This window comes from Monoraphidium neglectum (assembly GCF_000611645.1).
Source record: "Monoraphidium neglectum strain SAG 48.87 unplaced genomic scaffold scaffold00062, whole genome shotgun sequence".
NCBI classification, from domain to species: domain Eukaryota; kingdom Viridiplantae; phylum Chlorophyta; class Chlorophyceae; order Sphaeropleales; family Selenastraceae; genus Monoraphidium; species Monoraphidium neglectum.
Window position 1 is genome coordinate 1 of NW_014013566.1, and position 18927 is coordinate 18927.

The 18927-nt window shown below is 61.1% G+C and overlaps 3 protein-coding genes across 3 annotated transcripts; all 3 read left to right on the forward strand.

The window, feature by feature from the left end:
- Positions 1-159: 159 nt before the first annotated feature.
- MNEG_0720 (hypothetical protein) lies at positions 160-10000 on the forward strand (the record flags this gene model as incomplete). Its single annotated transcript, XM_014050790.1, has 26 exons — positions 160-176; positions 442-677; positions 1022-1092; positions 1290-1351; positions 1645-1714; positions 2107-2196; positions 2477-2603; positions 2810-2897; positions 3110-3182; positions 3476-3593; positions 3765-3908; positions 4261-4328; positions 4620-4666; positions 4900-5124; positions 5386-5487; positions 5711-5769; positions 6056-6143; positions 6530-6640; positions 6958-7030; positions 7352-7481; positions 7813-8054; positions 8360-8436; positions 8646-8770; positions 9025-9080; positions 9489-9554; positions 9797-10000. The coding sequence occupies 26 exons, from the start codon at positions 160-162 to the stop codon at positions 9998-10000; spliced, it is 2769 nt and encodes a 922-aa protein (XP_013906244.1).
- A 1224-nt stretch (positions 10001-11224) lies between these two features.
- Positions 11225-13925, forward strand: MNEG_0721 (glutathione S-transferase; the record flags this gene model as incomplete). The annotated part of the gene is made up of 8 exons (XM_014050791.1): positions 11225-11270; positions 11831-11934; positions 12142-12174; positions 12478-12626; positions 12796-12897; positions 13216-13238; positions 13430-13487; positions 13826-13925. The coding sequence occupies 8 exons, from the start codon at positions 11225-11227 to the stop codon at positions 13923-13925; spliced, it is 615 nt and encodes a 204-aa protein (XP_013906245.1).
- Positions 13926-15731: 1806 nt separating this feature from the next.
- On the forward strand, positions 15732-18181 carry MNEG_0722 (glutathione S-transferase; the record flags this gene model as incomplete). Its single annotated transcript, XM_014050792.1, has 8 exons — positions 15732-15777; positions 16064-16167; positions 16370-16402; positions 16718-16866; positions 17030-17131; positions 17465-17487; positions 17690-17747; positions 18073-18181. 8 exons carry the CDS (start codon positions 15732-15734, stop codon positions 18179-18181), a joined length of 624 nt encoding a protein of 207 aa, XP_013906246.1.
- Between the last annotated feature and the right edge of the window lie 746 nt (positions 18182-18927).

Consider the following 18927-nt stretch of genomic DNA (forward strand, 5'->3'; position numbering starts at 1 on the left):
CTGCCTCCCCGCGCGCCGCGCGGGCCGGCGCCGGCGCAGCGGCCGCAGGTGGTGAGGGACACGGTGCTGTCGGCGGCGCGGGTGTCCAAGGCTGCCCTGGGGCTCCTCAAGTCCCTGGGCACCAGGGACCTGCAGCTGCTGATCTCCAAATACCCCGAGATGCCCCAGGACTGGAGGTGAGCGGCTGCAGGGATGCAGATCAGGGATGCCCGCCCGTGCCGATCGCCCCCCCCCTGGAGGCCATGCCTGGCCGCTTGGCCCGCAGCATGCTTCCCCAGCCTGCGAACGCCCTTGCATGCTGATTCTGACACAGCGCATGCAGCAGGGAGCCCTGACCTTCCAAACTCCGGCTTGCGCAGCCCCTCGACGCCACCCCTTGCTGCCGCCCCCGCTCCCGCTCCCGGCCCGGGCCCCGGCCCCAAACCACACAAATATCAAAAGGTACCGCCAGGTCAGGAAGCGCGCCACGGGGCTGTTCATCACCACCAACAACCTGCCGGGCCCCATGGCCACCAGCATCTGCGGCGCCCTGGACCTCTCCTCGTCGCGCGGCCTGCAGGGGCGGCTGGCGACGCTCTTCTCAAAGCTGCCCCCCGGCGCGGTCGGCCGCTGGCTGGAGGTCAACACGCAGGTGGGACGCGGCGGGAGGGCGCGAGGGTCGGGGGGCCTGGCGGGCGGTGGGGGTCCAGCTGCTGGGCAGCTTCTGGCGCAGTGTCACAGGGCCAAACACCTCCATGCATGTCCACGTGAGTGCACAGGCAAACGATGCTGCGTGCGAGCACAAAGCTACGAGAGCGCGCGGCTAAAAAACGTGAACACACACATACACACACTCTGGCACTCACTTGCACAGGCACAGGCACGCACGCATGTGTGGTTGTATGCGCGTGCCTGCATGCGCACACATCACCTATCACATCACACTCAACACAGTGCATCACGACGCACTCAACACTCAACCAGAGTTCACATCCTTGCTCCGCCCATGCCATCCCCCTCGCCTTTGGCCTCTCGTGCGAAGGCGCGATGCCCCGAGGGCTGTCTGTTGAGGAGCACTTCAAGCGGCTGTGCACCGTGGGGGTGCAGGAGCAGGTGCGCGGGGCCTAGCAAGGGTTGATTGGGCTGGGGAGGAGGGGGCGGCTTGCTGCTGGAGGCGGCGCACGGACAGCTTAATGATATGTGAACACTCAGCATTAACCATTCGAGGAAGACTAAGACAGGCACATATACTCAGCATTGGATCATACGAGAAAGACTTGAAGAGGCACATGCACACCAACGCCCAACAGGTGGGGGACAAGGAGGAGCTGCTCTGGAACTCCTTTGTGACGCCCGTGTCCCTCAAAGCCGGGTGAGCAACCTTTGAACGGCCTTGGCATCACTCGTGGGTCGCACGCACAGCCACACATGGTTGACCCTGATCCTGACAGCGCTGCTGCGCGGCGCCACAGCATCCTAAGGGGCGCTACAGTGATGCGCCTCAATCCCGCGCGCTGCGCTGTGCAGAGCAGTGCGTTGGTGGGTGCCCGCTTCCTATCATACTAACACATGCTATGGTTTCAGCAAATGCACCCATGATTATGTGGCTTGAAACCAGCAAGTGCGGTTTACATGTGCCCATGATCAACAAAAACTCACCCACAGGTTCAAGCTCGGGTCCCTGGGGCACATCAAGGAGCTCAGCCAGCTGATGGACTGGGTCGGGCAGGGCCAGGTGGGCAGCCTGGGGCCCTCTGCAGGGGGATTTAACCTATTCACAGCCGACGCGCCGAGCAGCGAGCGGCTAGAACGGCAAGGAGCAGCGATGGCACCTTGGTCTGGGGAGCTGAGTTGCAGGGTTATTGAAGGGACAAATAAGGGGTGCGGCATTTGGAGCCTCAAGGAGGCAGTGTGATGCACAGCCGCGGGTGTAGGTGGGCCCACAGCTACCACCAAGTAGCGGCGCCTGTCTTTCAAGCTTCAGCCAGACTGCAGGTGTGGCGCGACTGTGTGCCATGATATCGCGCGCACAAACTCTCACGGCACGAAACATTCTGAACAACAGTCCGCCGCCACACTTTGCACCACTGCGTTTACCACTCATGTGGTACAAAACACTGCCTGCAGGTGAAGCCGAGGCCGGGCGAGTCACAGGAGGTGCTGGACGCTTTCCTGACGGTTGTGGGGAAGCTGCACACCATGCGCACTAGCTGCGAGGTGCGAATGGGGGCCGGCTTGCGTTTGTTAACGGGTCACAGGGGGCACGGGGAATGGAGACGGCCTGGTCCTATTGACGGCTGATACATCAAGTGTTGCGAAGCTTGATGGTTTTTTCAGCCGCATTGGCAATTTGCTTGCTGGGCCCGCCTCTCAAGGCGCACGTGCCTTCTTGCTTGGACACACACACACACACACACATTCACACACACACACACACACACACACACACACACACACACACACACACACACACACACACTTGCTCACTTTCGAGTAGGTGTACGTGTTCCTGGAGCGCACCAAAATTAGGGCCAACGTGTACATCAAGTTCGGCGACAGCGAGGGGGAGCGCGCCAAGGACTTCCGGGTGGCGATGTGCACGATGAGCGCCAGCGGCGTGCAGGGTGCGGCGCCGGGGTGGGCGGGCGCCGGTCCGGGGCTGGGAGGGCCCTCTGGCACGGCGGCCGCACGGCGAGCGGCGCCACGGCGCGGGCGAATGTACTGGGCTTTGCAGCAGCATCAGCAAACATGCCGAGCTGTAGGCGGTTGCTTTTGTTCCTCAAGGAGAGGCATGTACATGAAGTATCTTGGCCCCGTCACAAAAGTGCAGGGTGCCTGGCCGTCACCAAGCTGGCGCCGCTGTTGTCGGCCATGGACGGCTGGGCCGGCCACCCCGACATGCGGGCTGAGTTTGACAGGTGAGGGGCGGCGCCCCAAGTCCAACTCCCTGTGCGAACTTTCCTCAGCCCGATGCTGGGGCACCAGCAACCTGCGCTGGTGACTCTGCTGCGGCTCCTGGCGCCATGCTTCAAGTGAGGAGCACCCGCGGTGGCTGCTGCCGCTCGGACGACGGCTTCGTTGCTTCTGCATGCTCGCCGCGACGCCTGCCATGCTGCGCTTGCGTGCGCAGGGTGGTGACGGGTTACGACGAGGCCCACGCAGAGATGCGCAAGGCTGGAGTGAGGGCAGAGGTGGAGCTGACGGTGAGTGAACAACAATCACCACTTGCATAACTATATTTGCATGTATTTGCGGCATCACCGTGTGTTCGACAACATTTGTGGCGGATCCCCAAGCAGACAAGAGGATCCGCACGCTCTGCGTTGGCATTCAGCTGCATTCCTGAGAGCAACCTTTGCACGCATGCACATACTCTTGCACCCATGCACGCAATCACACGCGCCCACACACACACACACACACGCACGCACGCGCGCGCGCGCGCACGCACGCACGCACACACACGTCCACCGTTAACACACCTACACTCGTCCAGCTGGTGCCGACGGCGGACCCGGCGCGCGCGCCGACGTTGGAGATCGGCCCTGTGCACGGCTGGGAGTGCCGCCGCGCGCTGGGCCTGCTGGAGGGCAGGACCTTTGAGCTGGAGGACGGTGAGTAGACTGTGGGTGTGTTTGTGCAGTGGCTGGTCAAAGTGGTATTTGAATGGTCACAGCAGTATCTGGCAGACCATGTCGTATGACCGGAGGCCCGCACGCCCAGCGTGCCAGCATGTGCATTCCCGCGCCGCTGAACCCGTGTGCGTCCCCGCCGTCGCCGTGCAGACGAGGCGGAGCGCGTGGAAGCCGACCTGCAGCTGGAGCTGCGCCCCTACCAGCGCTCCGCCCTGGCCTTCATGTGCCGCCAGGAGTCGGCGGCCAACGGCGTGGCGCGCCACTTCTGGGCGCAGATCCCGTGCGAGGCGGAAGGTGAGTGTTGGGGGGGGGGGCGGGGGCACTTGTGGGCACAGGAACCCTGCGCCGCGGCCAGTGAGCGACCGGGCGGGGCACACGGCACCGCGGCCAGCCTTTGGCAGTGACTCCTTACTCCCCCGCTGATGCGGCGTGTTCCACAGACACCGGGGGTCACAGGCAGGGTTTGTTCGAATAGGTTGGCACTTTGCCGCCACCAGTGGGTCGGCTGGGTTGATGGGTGGCCCGCACACTGGCGATCCCACCAGAAGCCTGGTCAAAGCCTGGTCAAAGCCTGGTCAAACGTGCAGTTTTGCCCTACCCTTCGGCACCTCCGCCCCCTTTGCTTGTACTCGCCCGGCACCCCAAGGCCTGTGCTGCTTCTACAGCCCCTTCAAAGAGGAGCTGCTGTTCAGCCGCGACGAGACCACGCTCAGGGTGAGGGGTGCGGGGCCGCGTTGGACGGCGCCTTGTCCTTCACGCACACGGCTGGCGTGTGATGACAGTGCGGGAGCGAGCAGCCAGACGGGGAGTGTTCTTGAAGCTCTTTGGTGCTTGCAGCTTCTTCAGGCCCGAGCGTCTGCTGTGGGTGCGCCAGGCGGCTGATGATTCAGCAATGCTGCTCAGCAGCCAGCTGGCACGCTTGAGGAAACCTGCCCTGCTCCCTCGCTCCCCCTTCACACACATACACACACACACACACACTTGTTCTTACACTCATCTTGGCAGCGTGAGGTCGGCGCCCACACCGCAGTGGGGTTCCTGTGCCTGGAGATGTGAGCGACCGGATGGGGTGTGGGGGGGGGGGGCTGCTGCATAATCGACAATGCATGCCTCAGGCATGGGGCGGTCTGGGGCCAAGCCGCACGCCTGCCGCATCGCGACAGCCTGCGCAGCCAGGTAGCTAGTGCCTTGTTCATATACGTCTGTGCTGGGCGCCTGCAGGTGCCCCCTGTCATGCGCCCTCCTCACCCGTGCGCCCGGCCGTCCCCGCCCCTGCCGCACGCAGGGGCCTGGGCAAGACCGCGTGCGCGCTCGCCCTCGCCCTCGCGCGCCCGCCGCCGCCGCGCTGGCGCAGCCCGGCGTGGGTCGAGCCGTGCGCGGCGCCGCTCGCGAATGAGCCGGCGAACCGCGTGCGCGGCGGGATGCTGGTGGTGGTGCCGCCCACGCTGGTGGGGCAGTGGGAGCTTGAGCTGGATAAGACCATCGCCCCCGGCCGCTTCAGCATCCTCAGGTGCAACACCTCAGCGGCTTATATAATGTTGGTTTTGGTGTTGTCAGACACGCGTTTGCCCTTGCCAGCTTGCCCCCTTGCTGCAGCCCGCCTGCTGGCATGCCTTCGGTTGCCGGCGAAACCCTCGGGCACAATCTCGACCCCACGCTCCTCGCCTCCTGGGAGCTACACAATGTGTTGCTGCCAGTCCGCCCCCACCCATGCATGCTTGGCTTCCCGCTCCTCCGCAACCTGGCCCGCTGCTTGTGCCGCAACTTTCAGGTTCCACGGCACCAAAAAATGCCCCAACCTGGCGCAGCTGGCGAGGTACGACCTGGTCATCACCACCACACAGACGGCGGCCAACAATGTGGAGCTGCTGGGGTGAGCAGGCGGTGGGGGTTAGTCTGCAGACGGGGAGCGCGGGTGTGGGGGGCGCAGTCCTTTCGCCTCCTGCCTCGCTGGTCTATTGTGTTGACCCCTGCTTGGGGAGGCCGCCACCCTTACTCTGGTTTTCATCCTGATTGCGCAAGGGGTTATGACTTTGCCCGTGGCGCTGGCTTACATTCCGCCTGCCGCGCACCGACCTGCCTGGCCCTCTGCCCAGGGCTGTGGAGTGGCACCGCGTGGTGCTGGATGAGTTCCACATGCAGGAGATCCCCAGGGGTGGGTGCCAGCCAAATGGGTGCAGACGTGTGCGTGATAGTGAGTGTGTGTGTGGACGTCGGCGCGCGCACACTCCCACTTGGGTCCAGATGTGTGCTCGCATGCTGCTGTGCGCGAGCGTATCCCTGCAGTGCCCTTGCTGCACAGACTTCCTGGCCAATACTGTACACATCTTTGCGCATACGTCGCTTTTGAGTGCGGAGTTGAGTAGAGTGTGCCACTCATCGTGGCTGCTGCCACCTCTGCCCGCTCGCCTCGACTGTCCTCCTGCCCGCCCAAAAATCAGTGGTGGCGATGGCGCCGGCGCGCTCCAAGTGGTTCATGTCGGGCACGCCCATCGCCAAGGAGGAGAACCCGCGCGAGTCGCTGGCAAAGTGGGTGCAGAGTTCAAGCGTGCCCTGGGTGCAAGGTCGCGGGCAGCTGACCCAGTGGTTTTGGGGGACACAGGGTGGCACGCTTTGCTGCAAAAAGCGTCGTCATAATTGTATACGTGGCCATCAGCACCCGGGAGGGGAGGCCTTGCGTATTTTCCTAGGGGCATAGCTTCATCCAGGGCCTCCCTCAAGCAGAACTGTGCGGTCAGCTGCCCATCCACTGGTCTCACACATGACAGCGCACGTACACTATCTTGGCTGTACACACACACACACACACACACACACACACACACACACACACACACACACACACACACACACACACACACTGACATTCTCACTCATACACCCACCAAATCATATGCAAACACACTGCCACTCAGGTTCTGGTCCCAGGCCTACCTGGATGGCATCAACCCCACGGGCAAGCTCTCCTCGAAGTTTGGCGCCCAGCCGGCGCTGCTGGCGGCAGTGATGGCGGCGGTGACATGCAGGTCAGCCCCGGGTCCCCCAATCCGCCCCGCTCCTGCCTGCCCCCCGGCCTGCTGCGGCCCGCGCCCTGGCCATGTGCAGCGCGCCAGCGTTGCGTTGCAAGAGGTCCTGCAACTATTTGAACCGAACGCTTGTGTGCATGCACTATCCTCGTGTGAAATGCACACCGTCACGTGCCACCACATGCACACGCACCTGCACACCTGCACACACACCTACAAACCGTCAACACACAGAAATCCACAAATACACACGCGCGCGCACGCACACACACACACACACACACACACACACACACACACACACACACACACCTCAGGTACACGAAGAACGGCAATGTTGGGGGGGAGCGCAACCTGGAGCTGCCCGCGCTGCATGAGAGGGAGGTGCAGGTGGGGCACCGCGTGCGTGTGTGTGCGCATGTGTGTGTGTGTGTGTGTGTGTGTGTGTGTGTGTGTGTGTGTGTGTGTGTGTGTATGTACGCGCGCCTGTGTGTGGGGTGTGGGCTTGTCACACAAGCCAAAGGTCCAAACAAAGTGCATTCACAGGCTGCGTTGCGCGGCTCATGCGATGCCATCACCGCCTGCTGGACGCCACCCCACCCCTTGTGCCAAGGCCGAAGATGCCACCTGTCGCCCCCCCCCCCAAACTACCACCACGACACGCTCCGCCGCCGCCGCGCCCCCTTGTTGCCGCCGCCCCCGCACCCCCAGGTGACGCTGCTGCGCGACTGCCGGGACCGCTACGACGACGTGCACTTGGACAGGGCGCACACGGCGCGCCGCGAGGACAACGTGTGGAACAAGCTGCGCGTGGTCAACCGCCTGAGGGGCGACCTGGCGGGTGCGCGCGCTCGAGCATGCACGACAGCGCGCGATGGGCGCAGCTGCGAGGGCACTGGCCCCTGCATGGCCCCTCTGGGGTACGGGGCGACAGCGAGCGTGCTGTGTGTGGCATAGAGGTTGGGGATTGGCGGACGCCTGAATGCGTGCGAGCTCCTTCTTTGGCTGCCGTCGCCTGCGGTGCGCACCAGCCCCGCGGCCTGGAGTGGCGCGTGCTGCGCGGCGCTGTCGGCCGACACCAGGGCCAACGCGCGACAGGCGCGGCGCTTGCCGCACGCCCGGCCCCTGCCTGACCGCCCGCGCCGCTGCCCGGCACTGGATCCCTCAAACAGGCGGCATGAAGGAGGTGATCCTGGAGACAGATTCGGAGGCGGAGGAGTACGATGACGAGTTCGAGGAGGACGAGGTCGACCCCGCGACGGCCATGGCCTACGCGGCGATGGGCCTGCCCGTCCCGCGGCCGGAGCGGCCGCAGCGGCCGCAGCGCACGCGGGTGGTGCGGCACTTTGGTGCGAAGACGGAGGCGGTGCTGCAGGAGCTGCGCGACCTGAAGGCTCGGGAGCCCGGCAGCAAGGTGCGCGCAGGCTCGGGGTTTAGGGTTGTTACCTGCAGAAGTCGGAAGGCGGCAGGGGTTGGATCGGGTGGGGGTTGCGGTGAGGTGCAGGGGTGTTGTGCGGCAGGGGACGGGATGGTGCCTGCGGCTGCTGGAGTGAGCAGCGGGCGGGCTGGGCTGACACTGTAGAGCACGACGACGGGTCAGCCAATCAGATGTTTTGAAAGCAGTGTTGCTGTGGCTGTCACAACACCGGCTACTCTGACCCCTTCAAGTCGCCTCCAAAAGCCTCTACCCGCCCGTCACCTCACGCGCCACCTGCCCAGGTCCTGATCATGAGCGACTTCCCGGCGGCGCTGGAGGCCATTGCAGAGGGCCTGCCGTCCCTGGGGCTGCAGCACAGGTGTGAGCACACGCGCTGTGCTTGCGGCCTTGCGTTGGCGCCCATCGACGCAGTACATTATATGCGCACGCGCATGCGTGCGCATTGACACACCTGCGTACACAGTCACACACTTGCACGCACACAGTTGCACCCCGCCACACACGCGCACACACTCAGATGCAAATACACATTCACACACACACACACACACACACACACACACACAGGAACCTCAAGGGCGGCCTGACCCTGGAGCAGCGCAAGCAGGCGGTGGCGGCCTTCCAGACCGACCCACCCACCACCATATTCCTGCTGTCCATGAGGGCCGGCGCAGTTGGGCTCACGCTGACGGGTGAGGGCTCAGGGATGGCGCACCCCACGGTCTCTATGTCCATGGACCGGCTGGCGCCGTGCCGCACTGCGCAGCGAGAGGACGCCCGCGGTGCCCTCACGCTCGTGGGCTTTCGTTGACCAATCACCAACGTGCACAAGCGTTAACGCGCTGCTCTTGCTTGGACACCTTGCCACTCCACCACAATCAGCTGCAATCCCACCACCATCACACACAATCCCCACCTCCTCCAAACCACACTACATCCCATGCAGCCGCGTCCCACATGTTCTTGTTGGACCCGCAGCTCAAGCTCTCGACTGAGATGCAGGTAGGGGTTTTGAGTTTCAATTTATCACGATTATCACATGCCAACACATCACATTACTTCACATTTGCCAGCAGCGTGGGGTGCTCATTTCCTTGTTCAGAACCCACAAGGGGCCAGATGGTTGCTGCTTTGTGGTTGGACACTTGCCACCGAAACGTGTCTTCTGCGCATGTGCTACAACGCCTCCCTTCCTGAACGACCTAAATGCTGCTTTGCGTTGCTCGTTCACACCTTTTATTTTAGCCCCAAATGGCGTCCAATCATCCAGCCGTCAGTTGCCATCTGCGATCGAACAGCTGCTGCTGCAGGCTGGGAGGGTCAGGGGGGCTTGGCAGCGCTGCCAGCAGTGCCCCATCGCTTCTTGCGGGTCCTGCGCCTCAAAACGTGCCCTGCCCCCGACCCTTGCAGGCCGTGGGCCGCTGCCACCGATTTGGGCAGACCAAGGAGGTCACGGTCACCCGCTTCTGGGTCAAGGTGAGGCCCTCTGCAGAACTGTGATCCAAACACGCAGTCAAGGGCTCCACAAATGATCGGTGCAAAAATGCCAAGGTCGCGACTCAGGCCAAGCCAGGCCGCCGCAAGGCAGCACAATACAGTGCTGCATGTTCCAAGGTTTGGCAAGCATCAGCACACACGCCCTGCTCCTCTAAATCCCCCTCACATCTCAGGTTGCAATCCCTCTGACCCATCTCCCTCACCGTCGTTCACCCAATCAGGACTCTGTCGAGTCAAACATCCGCCGCGTCACGCGCCGGGTCGCCGACGCCGCGGCCGCAGCGGGGCCGGCCGGAGCTGCGGGCGGCAGCGAGGGGCCGGAGGAGGCCGAGGGAGAGGGTGGTGAGGACGAGGAGGCCGCGGCGGCCACAACACGAGCTGAGGACGTGGCCGAATTCATGTCAATGCCCTGGGCCACAAGCTAATGTTTTGTGAGGCTGAGGCCACGCTACGGCACTGCAGGGCTCCAGGGATGCGCCACAGGGAATGCCAGAGGGTGCACTGCCAAAGATGGGGTGGGGATTCACGCAGCAGCAGTGGGGCTAATTCGACAAATCCCTCATGCGCCTGTTCATAGCATCGGTCGTTGACGCCAAGTGTCTGGTATATGAATTACGTACGCGCACGTGCCGGCCAGTGGAGACTGACTGGTGTTTGCATCTGCTACGCAATGCTGCATCAATTGCTTTGTGCTTGCCATTGCCGTCACGCGTGTGATGTGAGGGTCACAGCAGGCAGTACGAAAAGTTTAACCTTGCCGGTGAGCTTGCCTACTGGCATGCTGCCTGCTGTTGCTGCCTGCTGGGAACCTCACATCAATGCATTCATGAGCTGGAGTGACCTTGAAAATATTATTGCACATATGTAATAAAATGACGTGCGATTGCAGGATCTGTTACCTCTTGTCGACGACTGCTGCTTGCACTGCATGCATTTGTGGCTGCCACATGGCGCTGGGAAGCCTTGAACTTGCTGGGTGCATGTTGATTGTCACGCAAGAGCCTCAAGTCCATTGATTGTGAGCATTGTTTTCGAGTGTCAACGTCTGGGAGGTGTCTCGTCGCTCAGCAGTTTTGAAACGCTCAAGTCCATCTTAACGCCATCGGCCCACACGGCCGTACACTTTTGGGAGGGGATTGCGGCTGCCAGCCACCCAAGGCACGAGACACAGCAAACTCGATCTGGTTGAGGGGGGCCTGACATTGTTCACACAGGTTTTGGGCTCGTTGAAGGGGCGCCCCTTACTTGCTGCTTGCTTGCTGTTTGCACCGTACGCAACGGGAGTGCAGGCCTGCGCCACGGCGGGCATCTGCACATCATAGGCATTGCCCTGGATACCACTTTGGGACGCAGCTCCTGCTCTGTACCTTGGTGTACGACAGGATGATGAAAGTGCCGCTTAGCGGCGCCCGGGGAGACACACTCACTTGAGTTACACTGCCTGTGCCGTACATATGTCGTGCAGGCTATATGCAGGGTAGCTATACACACAATTTTGTGTCCAATTGCACACCCGTCCAGCCAACTAACCTTGCCAAAGACCCACAGCACGCACAGCACCGGCCGTGCCCGCGCACCCGCTGTGACCCCCAGCAGCGGCCTGCTTGCTCCACCAATCACACACGGTGTTTATTCAACGATACAAGACCATGAAGCTGTACACCAACCCCCTGTCGCGAGGGCAGATCGTGAGCTGTAAGTCGACATTCGTTCGAAGCGAGACTCGCAGGGCAACACGTGCATTTGAGCAACATGAGATGCTTGAGATGTTGCCGTAGTCTTGGCACACCGTGCATCGCCGCCGCTGATGCTGTTTTGCATGTGACCTTGAATGCGGATCTGGGCAGCGGCACGCCCGCGCGCCATGCGCTCAAGCCCACGCCCCCGCAGGACGCGATATCGCTCTTTCCTGACACTTGATCGGCATGCATGTCTGCCACCTCTGGTCATGCGCCCCGCACAGCCGCACAAACTGCTGTGCCCAGCCGACAGCAAGTCATCATTTACACCTCTCAGCCCACCCCCACAGCTATCGGACCTGCACCTTCCCCCTCCGCACCACTCACTAGAAAAACCGTTGTACCCTTATCTGACAATGCAGCCAAATCGTGCTCTCGCTCACCCTCCGCAAGCATTACAACAGCAACCACGCCCAAACTCACCCGCTCGCTCTGTGCTGAGTCAGCCTTACGAGGGCTCATCACCCCGCAACCTCCCAATAACACCAACCCCGCTCCCCCTCCCCCCCCCTTCAGGGTACCTCCTTGAGCTGGGTGTGCAGGCGGAGGAGGTGATCCTGGACTTCAAGGCAGGGGAGCAGAAGGCGCCTGGGTATACCGACAAGTTCCCGTTTGGACAGGTAGGGCATACGGCACGTGGACGAGGTGTGATGTTGGCTGATACCTTGCTGCCTGGGCCAGAGACGAAACTTCTTTAGCTGTACACGGCTAGTGTTCTCAACAGTCTCGCATGTAAACGCGTCCACCCTCCTCCCATGCCGAAGTTGCTGCTGCTTGCTTATGACGTACTCATCATCTTCCACCCATCCTGCACCAACAATCCTTAGGTGCCGGCCCTGGAGGATGGGGACCTGCGCCTGGTAGGTGGCCTGCAGCTGTCCTTGCCAAATGGCTTGCCAAACCGCCAGCTCATACAGCTTGATGTATAGCCCATAACAACATGGAAAATGCGCTGCCAAGCCGCAAACGTCACAATGGGGTGTGCCTCCTGCGCACAAGCTAGTTGTGCCCGAATCTGGGCCATAATTGTCTTCTTCCTAGTGCTTCCTGCCTGCGCGGGCATTTTGTGCCCCCTTGTGTGATGCCCATCCGCCCTCCTTCCGTGGCAACACACCTACATCAGCCAAAATAAACCCCCCTCACCCTCCAACGGCTCACCGCAGTTTGAGAGCGGCGCCATCCTGCTGTACCTGGCGGAGCGCTTCCCCGAGGCCTCGGGCGTGACCACCACGGAGCAGCGCGCTCTGGCGGCGCAGTGGGTGCTGTTCGCCAACGCAACGCTCTCGCCCGCAGTCTTCCTCGAATCGCAGAGGTGAGGCCGGGTTCAGGGGCGGGTGGTGGCCGCAGCAGCATACTGGTGGCCGGCACTTGGTTGAGGAGGCAGTCAAGGCCTGATCGGCCCAAGAGTCTGTGAATTGACCAGCCAGGCCACTCTTAAACCGTGCTGCACACACACCATGACGTCCCCCTATCCTCACCAGGGAAACGCAAATGCCCAAGGTGCTTGGCCCTCTGGACAAGGTGCTGGCCGGGAGGGACTACCTGGAGGGCGGCAAGTTTGGCGTGGCGGACGTGGCCGTCAGGTGAGGCCAGCGACGTTCAGTGCTCCTCTTTAAACTCACTCTGCAAACAATGCAAACGGGAAGCGAAACAAGCTTTGTGTTTTGATGTACATCCTTACACGGGGCGTGCGCCTGGGCGCTGGCCTCTGGCAGGCAGCGCCCACCCTCCTGCGCACGGTTTGCCCTGGAGCCCTTGGATATCCCTGTCTGGACTGCGCACTCCGCAGCACATTGCTGCTGCAACCCCACGCGCCGCCTTCCTTTGTCTGGGCCTCACACCCTCCCCTCATGTTGCGCCGCGTCCTCGACCCTGCATCCTTGTGCTCGTGCACCATCCAGCACCTGCCTGGGCTACATCCAAAGTGAGATCCCAGCCCCACACCGACGCCTTTCGGCGCGGCCCCACTGGCAGTCCTGCCTTGAGCCACATGCGTGTGCGCCCTACCCAGCAGCAACCTGCCCAAATGCCCCTGCCGGCGACTGCCTCCGGCCCCCCCTGCCTCAGCCCACCGACGCACTCCTCCCGCCGTGCACCCACCTCGTCCCCTTTCAGTGTTCCTGCCCCACATGGACCTGTCAACATGGCCGAACGTGGTCGCGTACATCGACAGGTGGGCCCAACAGCGGACCGGGCGCGCCCCCAAATGACATGTTGATGCGCATTGTCATGACCAGCAAGTCACCTAGTCCGGCGTTAGATGTCGCATGTAAGCGCGGCTTGCCGCGTTGGTTGACGGTTTTTGTGCCTTGCGCGAGCTTCCGGCGCCCATCCCATCGGCGCTGGCCGCTCTGGACAAAAGCAGTCGATCGCCTCAATCCTCCGCCGTTGTGCCCTGATGGCGGCCGGGCCCTGCGCGGCCTGCTTCCCGGCGGCATCCGATATCCGACCCTGTTGCACTGGGTCTTCAAGCAGCTTCACCTCAGTCATCAACCTCATACAACTCCTCAGGATCTCCGAGCGCCCGTCGTACAAGGCTACATTCGGCTCGCCCGAGGTGATGAACATGGCCAAGGAGATGACTGAGAAGAAGGCGGCGGCCAAGGAGTGATCTAAAAAACCATATAGCGTCGAGTTTCACAGCTTTGGTCAGCATGCTGATCCGGTTTGCCAGTTTTGAGAGGCCATGCAGTGGCTTGTGTAGGCATCACCAGCAACCGACTGTGCGCCCCGCCCTCATCGTTGCCCGCATTTTGCATGCGAGCTGCACACTGCTGTTGGAGAAGTGTCACGGCACACTTCACATTTGCGCTGCCTTTTTCACTTGTGGCAGTAGAACTCTGGTTGCTTGGACGATGTTGCATCATTGAGGCGAGATGCGCCCAAATCTAGGTATATGGTGTCATTTGCTCACAGCTCTGGCCAAGCACATTGGAGCGGCCTAACACACAAGCACGCACCTAGAAATGGTTACAATTTGTGACAGTGCTTGGTATCATGGCTCTGCTTCACGCCAGCCATAGGCGACTCGCATTTGCCCCAGCCATCATCACTGCCCAAGCTACAGCCTCTCGCACGTGCCGGGTGCCATCCCAGGGCATAGCAGACCAGAACGGCCAGCAGGGCAATCCCTGCAGCCGCACGCTAGCGGCACCAGAGTGTGCAACGGCAAGGCAGGCCCCATACAGGTGTATAAAAGCGCCCTTTTACTGTTGTCCCATCAACCATTTCAAAGAGCTGGTGCCATCTGCTGGCGTGCATGACCCATATTCGTGATGCAGCTTCTTGTTGGGTTGGTTGCTGCACAGCTTGATTGATGCACAACGATCCAGGATGCAAACCTGCACAATCACTGATGGCATGAGCATCCGCAGGGTTTGCTGTTTGTTGACGAGTACATCCCTGCACTGTCGACCTGGACTCACCTAGCAGGCCTACTTTGGCCTGCCAGCAGCAACATTATTGCTCGACATCAACGAACGCGATGGAAAGCTGGGAGCTGCTGTCGCATCTGCGAAGTCATCAAGTAGGGCAAGTGGCCGCGTCTTGCACGGTCAGTGCCATGAAACTGTGGTGTATTTTTTTGTAGCAGCAACACCTCACAAATGCACGCACTGCAGCAGGCATGCAGACATGCATTCATTCCCTCAAGCATGGACGGGTGCATGGCACGCACGGGTCAGCAGTGTGCTGACGGGCTGGCATACATGAGGCACCAGCAACAGACAAAGCGCCACAGGTGGGGTTTCTCAGCACATGCGCAGCCGTGATGCGTCTCTTGTGAGAGCAGTCAGGCTTGAACCTTTCCCCTGGTTGGTGCACCGCATGCCGATAACAATCAGGGACGGGCTGGCTGGCCATTCCAAGGTCTACTGCACATCATCATCTCAGTGTTTGTACGCGCTTGGCAGTGGCTGCTGACGGATGAAGCCGCCAACCACCCGGTGACTGCGCACTTCCCGCGACACAGGGGCACCTGTGCTTTTTGAAGGGCTGGGGGCGCACCCTCCCAACACAAAACATTCACAATCATCTCAGCTCTGCATCACGCAATCCGAGCGTATGAAACGCTTGCAGCACAGCAGAGTGCTGTACTTCAAGCTCTCTGGTGCGAGGCGCTGGCGGATGCACCCTCCCCACTCTGGTGTATGAGATGATGACACCCGATCGGCTCGCAGTAAATCAGACACACCAGCGGTTCAACCTCTTCACCGTAGCTGTTCCCAGTACAAACCTGTAAGATGTTATCGCACAATGTCTTTCAATTGTACACCCGCCCAGCCAACAGCGCTTGTTGCATACCTCTGACTCACAGCACGCACAGCACCGGGGCCATGCTCATGCACCTGCCTTGACCCCCCGCAGAGGCAAGCTAGCTGAATAGTCGCGCACGGTGTCCTTGATTACCAACAGAGCCATGAAGCTGTACACGAACCCCGCGTCGCGCGGGCAGATCGTGAGCTGTGAGTTGATGTCGAAGCGACGCTCGTGGTCTGGCATGAGCGGATATTCAACGCGAAGGATCAGTTGTGCTGTCGTAGCCGCACCACCTGGTGCTTCACCGCTGCTGATGCCGATCATTGCTCGCGCCGCCAGCAGCGGGGCTGTGCAGTCACTTGCACGGTGCAAGTGGCCTTTGCCTTGGGCTTGCCGTGCGCTCAAGCCCACGCCAATGGATCAATAATGAAATATGACATTGACACTCCGCCAACCCTCATTCCCCCTTCCTCCCCCTCCCCCCCCCTTCAGGGTACCTCCATGAGCTGGGTGTGCAAGCGGAGGAGGTGATCCTGGACTTCAAGGCCGGGGAGCACAAGGCGCCAGGGTACACCGACAAGTTCCCCTTTGGACTGGTAGGGCACACGTGGACGAGGTGTGATGTTGGCCGACACCTTGCTGCCTGGGCCAGAAGCAAACTCCTTCAGCTGTGCGTGCCTTGATGGCACACGACAAGAGGCTGGAAGTACCCGTGCCCTGATAACGATTATAAAGATGCCCGTAACCGCTGAACATTTCAACACCTGCGAATGCATCGTGCCGCCAATTCACATACAGGTTCCGTCTATCGAGGATGGAGACCTGCGCCTGGTGGGTGGGGCGCGCTGCGCTGAGCCGCCTCTGTGATGACAATCTGCACTGCTGTTGGCTCTGTCAGCTTCGTTATCTGCACGCCGTTTCTTGGATGGTGCATGCGACGCCAGGCCGCCCGTGACAGGGATACCTGTCGTGCCTTGTGCTCCTGCTTTGCACAGGCCATTTGGTGCGCAACCCTATCCAAGGCCATGCAGGTCCCCTCCCTCATACCGCCTGCCCTCCCCGCTCCGCTGTCTGGTCCGCCTCCGCCATCTTTTGATGGCAACACACGACAGCCAAGCGCCCGCATGAACTTATTGCCCACCGCAGTTTGAGAGCGGCGCCATCCTGCTGTACCTGGCAGAGCGCTTCCCCGAGGCCTCGGGCGTGACCACCACGGAGCAGCGCGCGCTGGCGGCGCAGTGGGTGCTGTTCGCCAACGCGACGCTGGCGCCCGTAATGTTCATCGAGTCGGTCAGGTGAGGCAGGGTCTAGGCACACGTGTACGGATGATGGGCCGCAGCACTGTTTGGTTGGCAGTCACCCATCCAACAGGTCTCACCCTGATCAGCCCAAGTGTCTGTCATCTCCTGCAGCCCTTCCAATCTCGAATATCTCCTAAACACACATCCCTTACCCCAGGGACACCACATTGCCCAAGGTGTTTTCCCCCCTGGACAAGGTCTTGGCTGACAGGGAATATCTTGAGGGTGGGAAGTTCAGCGTGGCGGATCTTGCGGTTGGGTGAGTCGAGTGATGTTCAAGGCTCATCACACTCCATGCGCCATTCCTGTGTGTGAATACAACGACGCATGGGGCTTTTGTGAGGCATCCGCCCTTGTGCGTGGGGCGTGCGCACAGGCGCCAACCTCGGGCTCGCCGCGCCTGCGGGCCCCCCCTGCATTTGTTTCTTCTTGGAGCCATTTCAAACCTCGGCCTGAACTGGGTGCCCCTCCACACGTTACTGCTGCGATTTTGCTCGGCGCACGCATGCCTGCTCTTTCACACACTCTCTATCACCCGCATTTTCACCTCATTGCAACCTCCCCATGTACCCATCTTCTTGTGCCGCCCCAGGGCCTACCTGACCTACATGCCCAGTGAGACCAATGGCCCACGCAAGCTGCCCTGCACCACACCCGCGAGTGGCGATCGCGTGCCCTGCCCAACAGCCAACTGCCCGCAGCCCTGAGCGTTTTCCGCCTCGCTCCACCCCTTCCATACCCCCACCTTACAAACCTGTACGCCGCCGCGCCACCCACCTCGTGCCTCGTGCCACGCATCTAACTCGTGCCTGTTCAGTGTTTCTGCCGCAAGTGGACCTTTCGCCCTGGCCAAACGTGGTCGCGTACATCAACAGGTGGCCCCACAAGGGTGCTGCCAGCCCGGGGTGACATGCACATGAACATATGCATGAGACGCAAGCCACCATGGCCCACGCAAGCGTCTGCAAACGCGGCCGGCTGCGTTTGCGCGCGGTCTCCTTGTCTCTTGTGAGCCCGGGGCGCCGGCCGCCATGCATTGAAGCAGTCCATGGCCTCACGCCTCGTGAGGAGTGGGACGAAAGAGCTGATAAGTGTTTCCGCTCTATCAACGGCCTGCGCCCATGCTGTGACAACCTCGTTCCACTGGCCCTCCTGGCGGTCCTGCCTCGCTTGGCAACCACTACCCCGTCAAATCGCTAGGATCTCTGAGCGCCCGTCTTTCAAGGCAACGTCGGGCTCGCCCGAGGTGACGAACATGGCCAAGGAGATGGCTGAGAAGAGGGCGGCGGCGGCGGCGGCCAAGGAGTGACCTGTGCGCACGCAGCCTCGTACCTGCTTGCTGCTTGGCGTTCCAAGAGGCCGGCCAGTGAGTTGTCAAGAACATTGTTGTCGAAGCAATCAACCCCCTTTTTGTTGGCCGCGTGCTGAGTAGTATTGCTGGCATGATAGACTGCTTACCTCAATATGTTGTTGCATTTCAAAGGGGTTAGAACACCACATGAGTGTCGAGTGTCAGAGCATCACTGTTGTATTACATAGCTCCATCCATGCGTTCTGCAACCACCCAACACCACACGGGCTTATACAAGGTACCAGTAATGTTCGTGGTGAGCCTTCTCATCACAGTTCAATGCAACATGCATTTGGGGCCTCAGCAACACCCATGCAAGCATCTTTCAGAAACACACGCGCTTAACAAGAAAAGAGGGCTGTTGATGCAGGTACCTGGCGCACATGAGAAGTGTTTGGCTGAGCCGGCATACAGGCTGCACCAGCACCACACAGTGAACTGCATGTGCGATTGCCTTAGGGTGAGAGCAGTTGTGGCAGGTGCGATCACCTCTTGTGAATGATGGATACTTCAACGTGCATGGCGCCCGTCCAAGCCAGGCGGCTGGCGCAAGCGTTTTGACTCTGATGAATTTGCAGGCAGGTCGCCCAAACAGGGCAGCAGCAAATGCGGGAGCAGGCAGGGTAAGAGGCGTGCCAGCAGGGCACACGCGTTGCCAGCAATGGCTCTGTACATACGCAAGAAAGACTTGGAAGGAGGACACT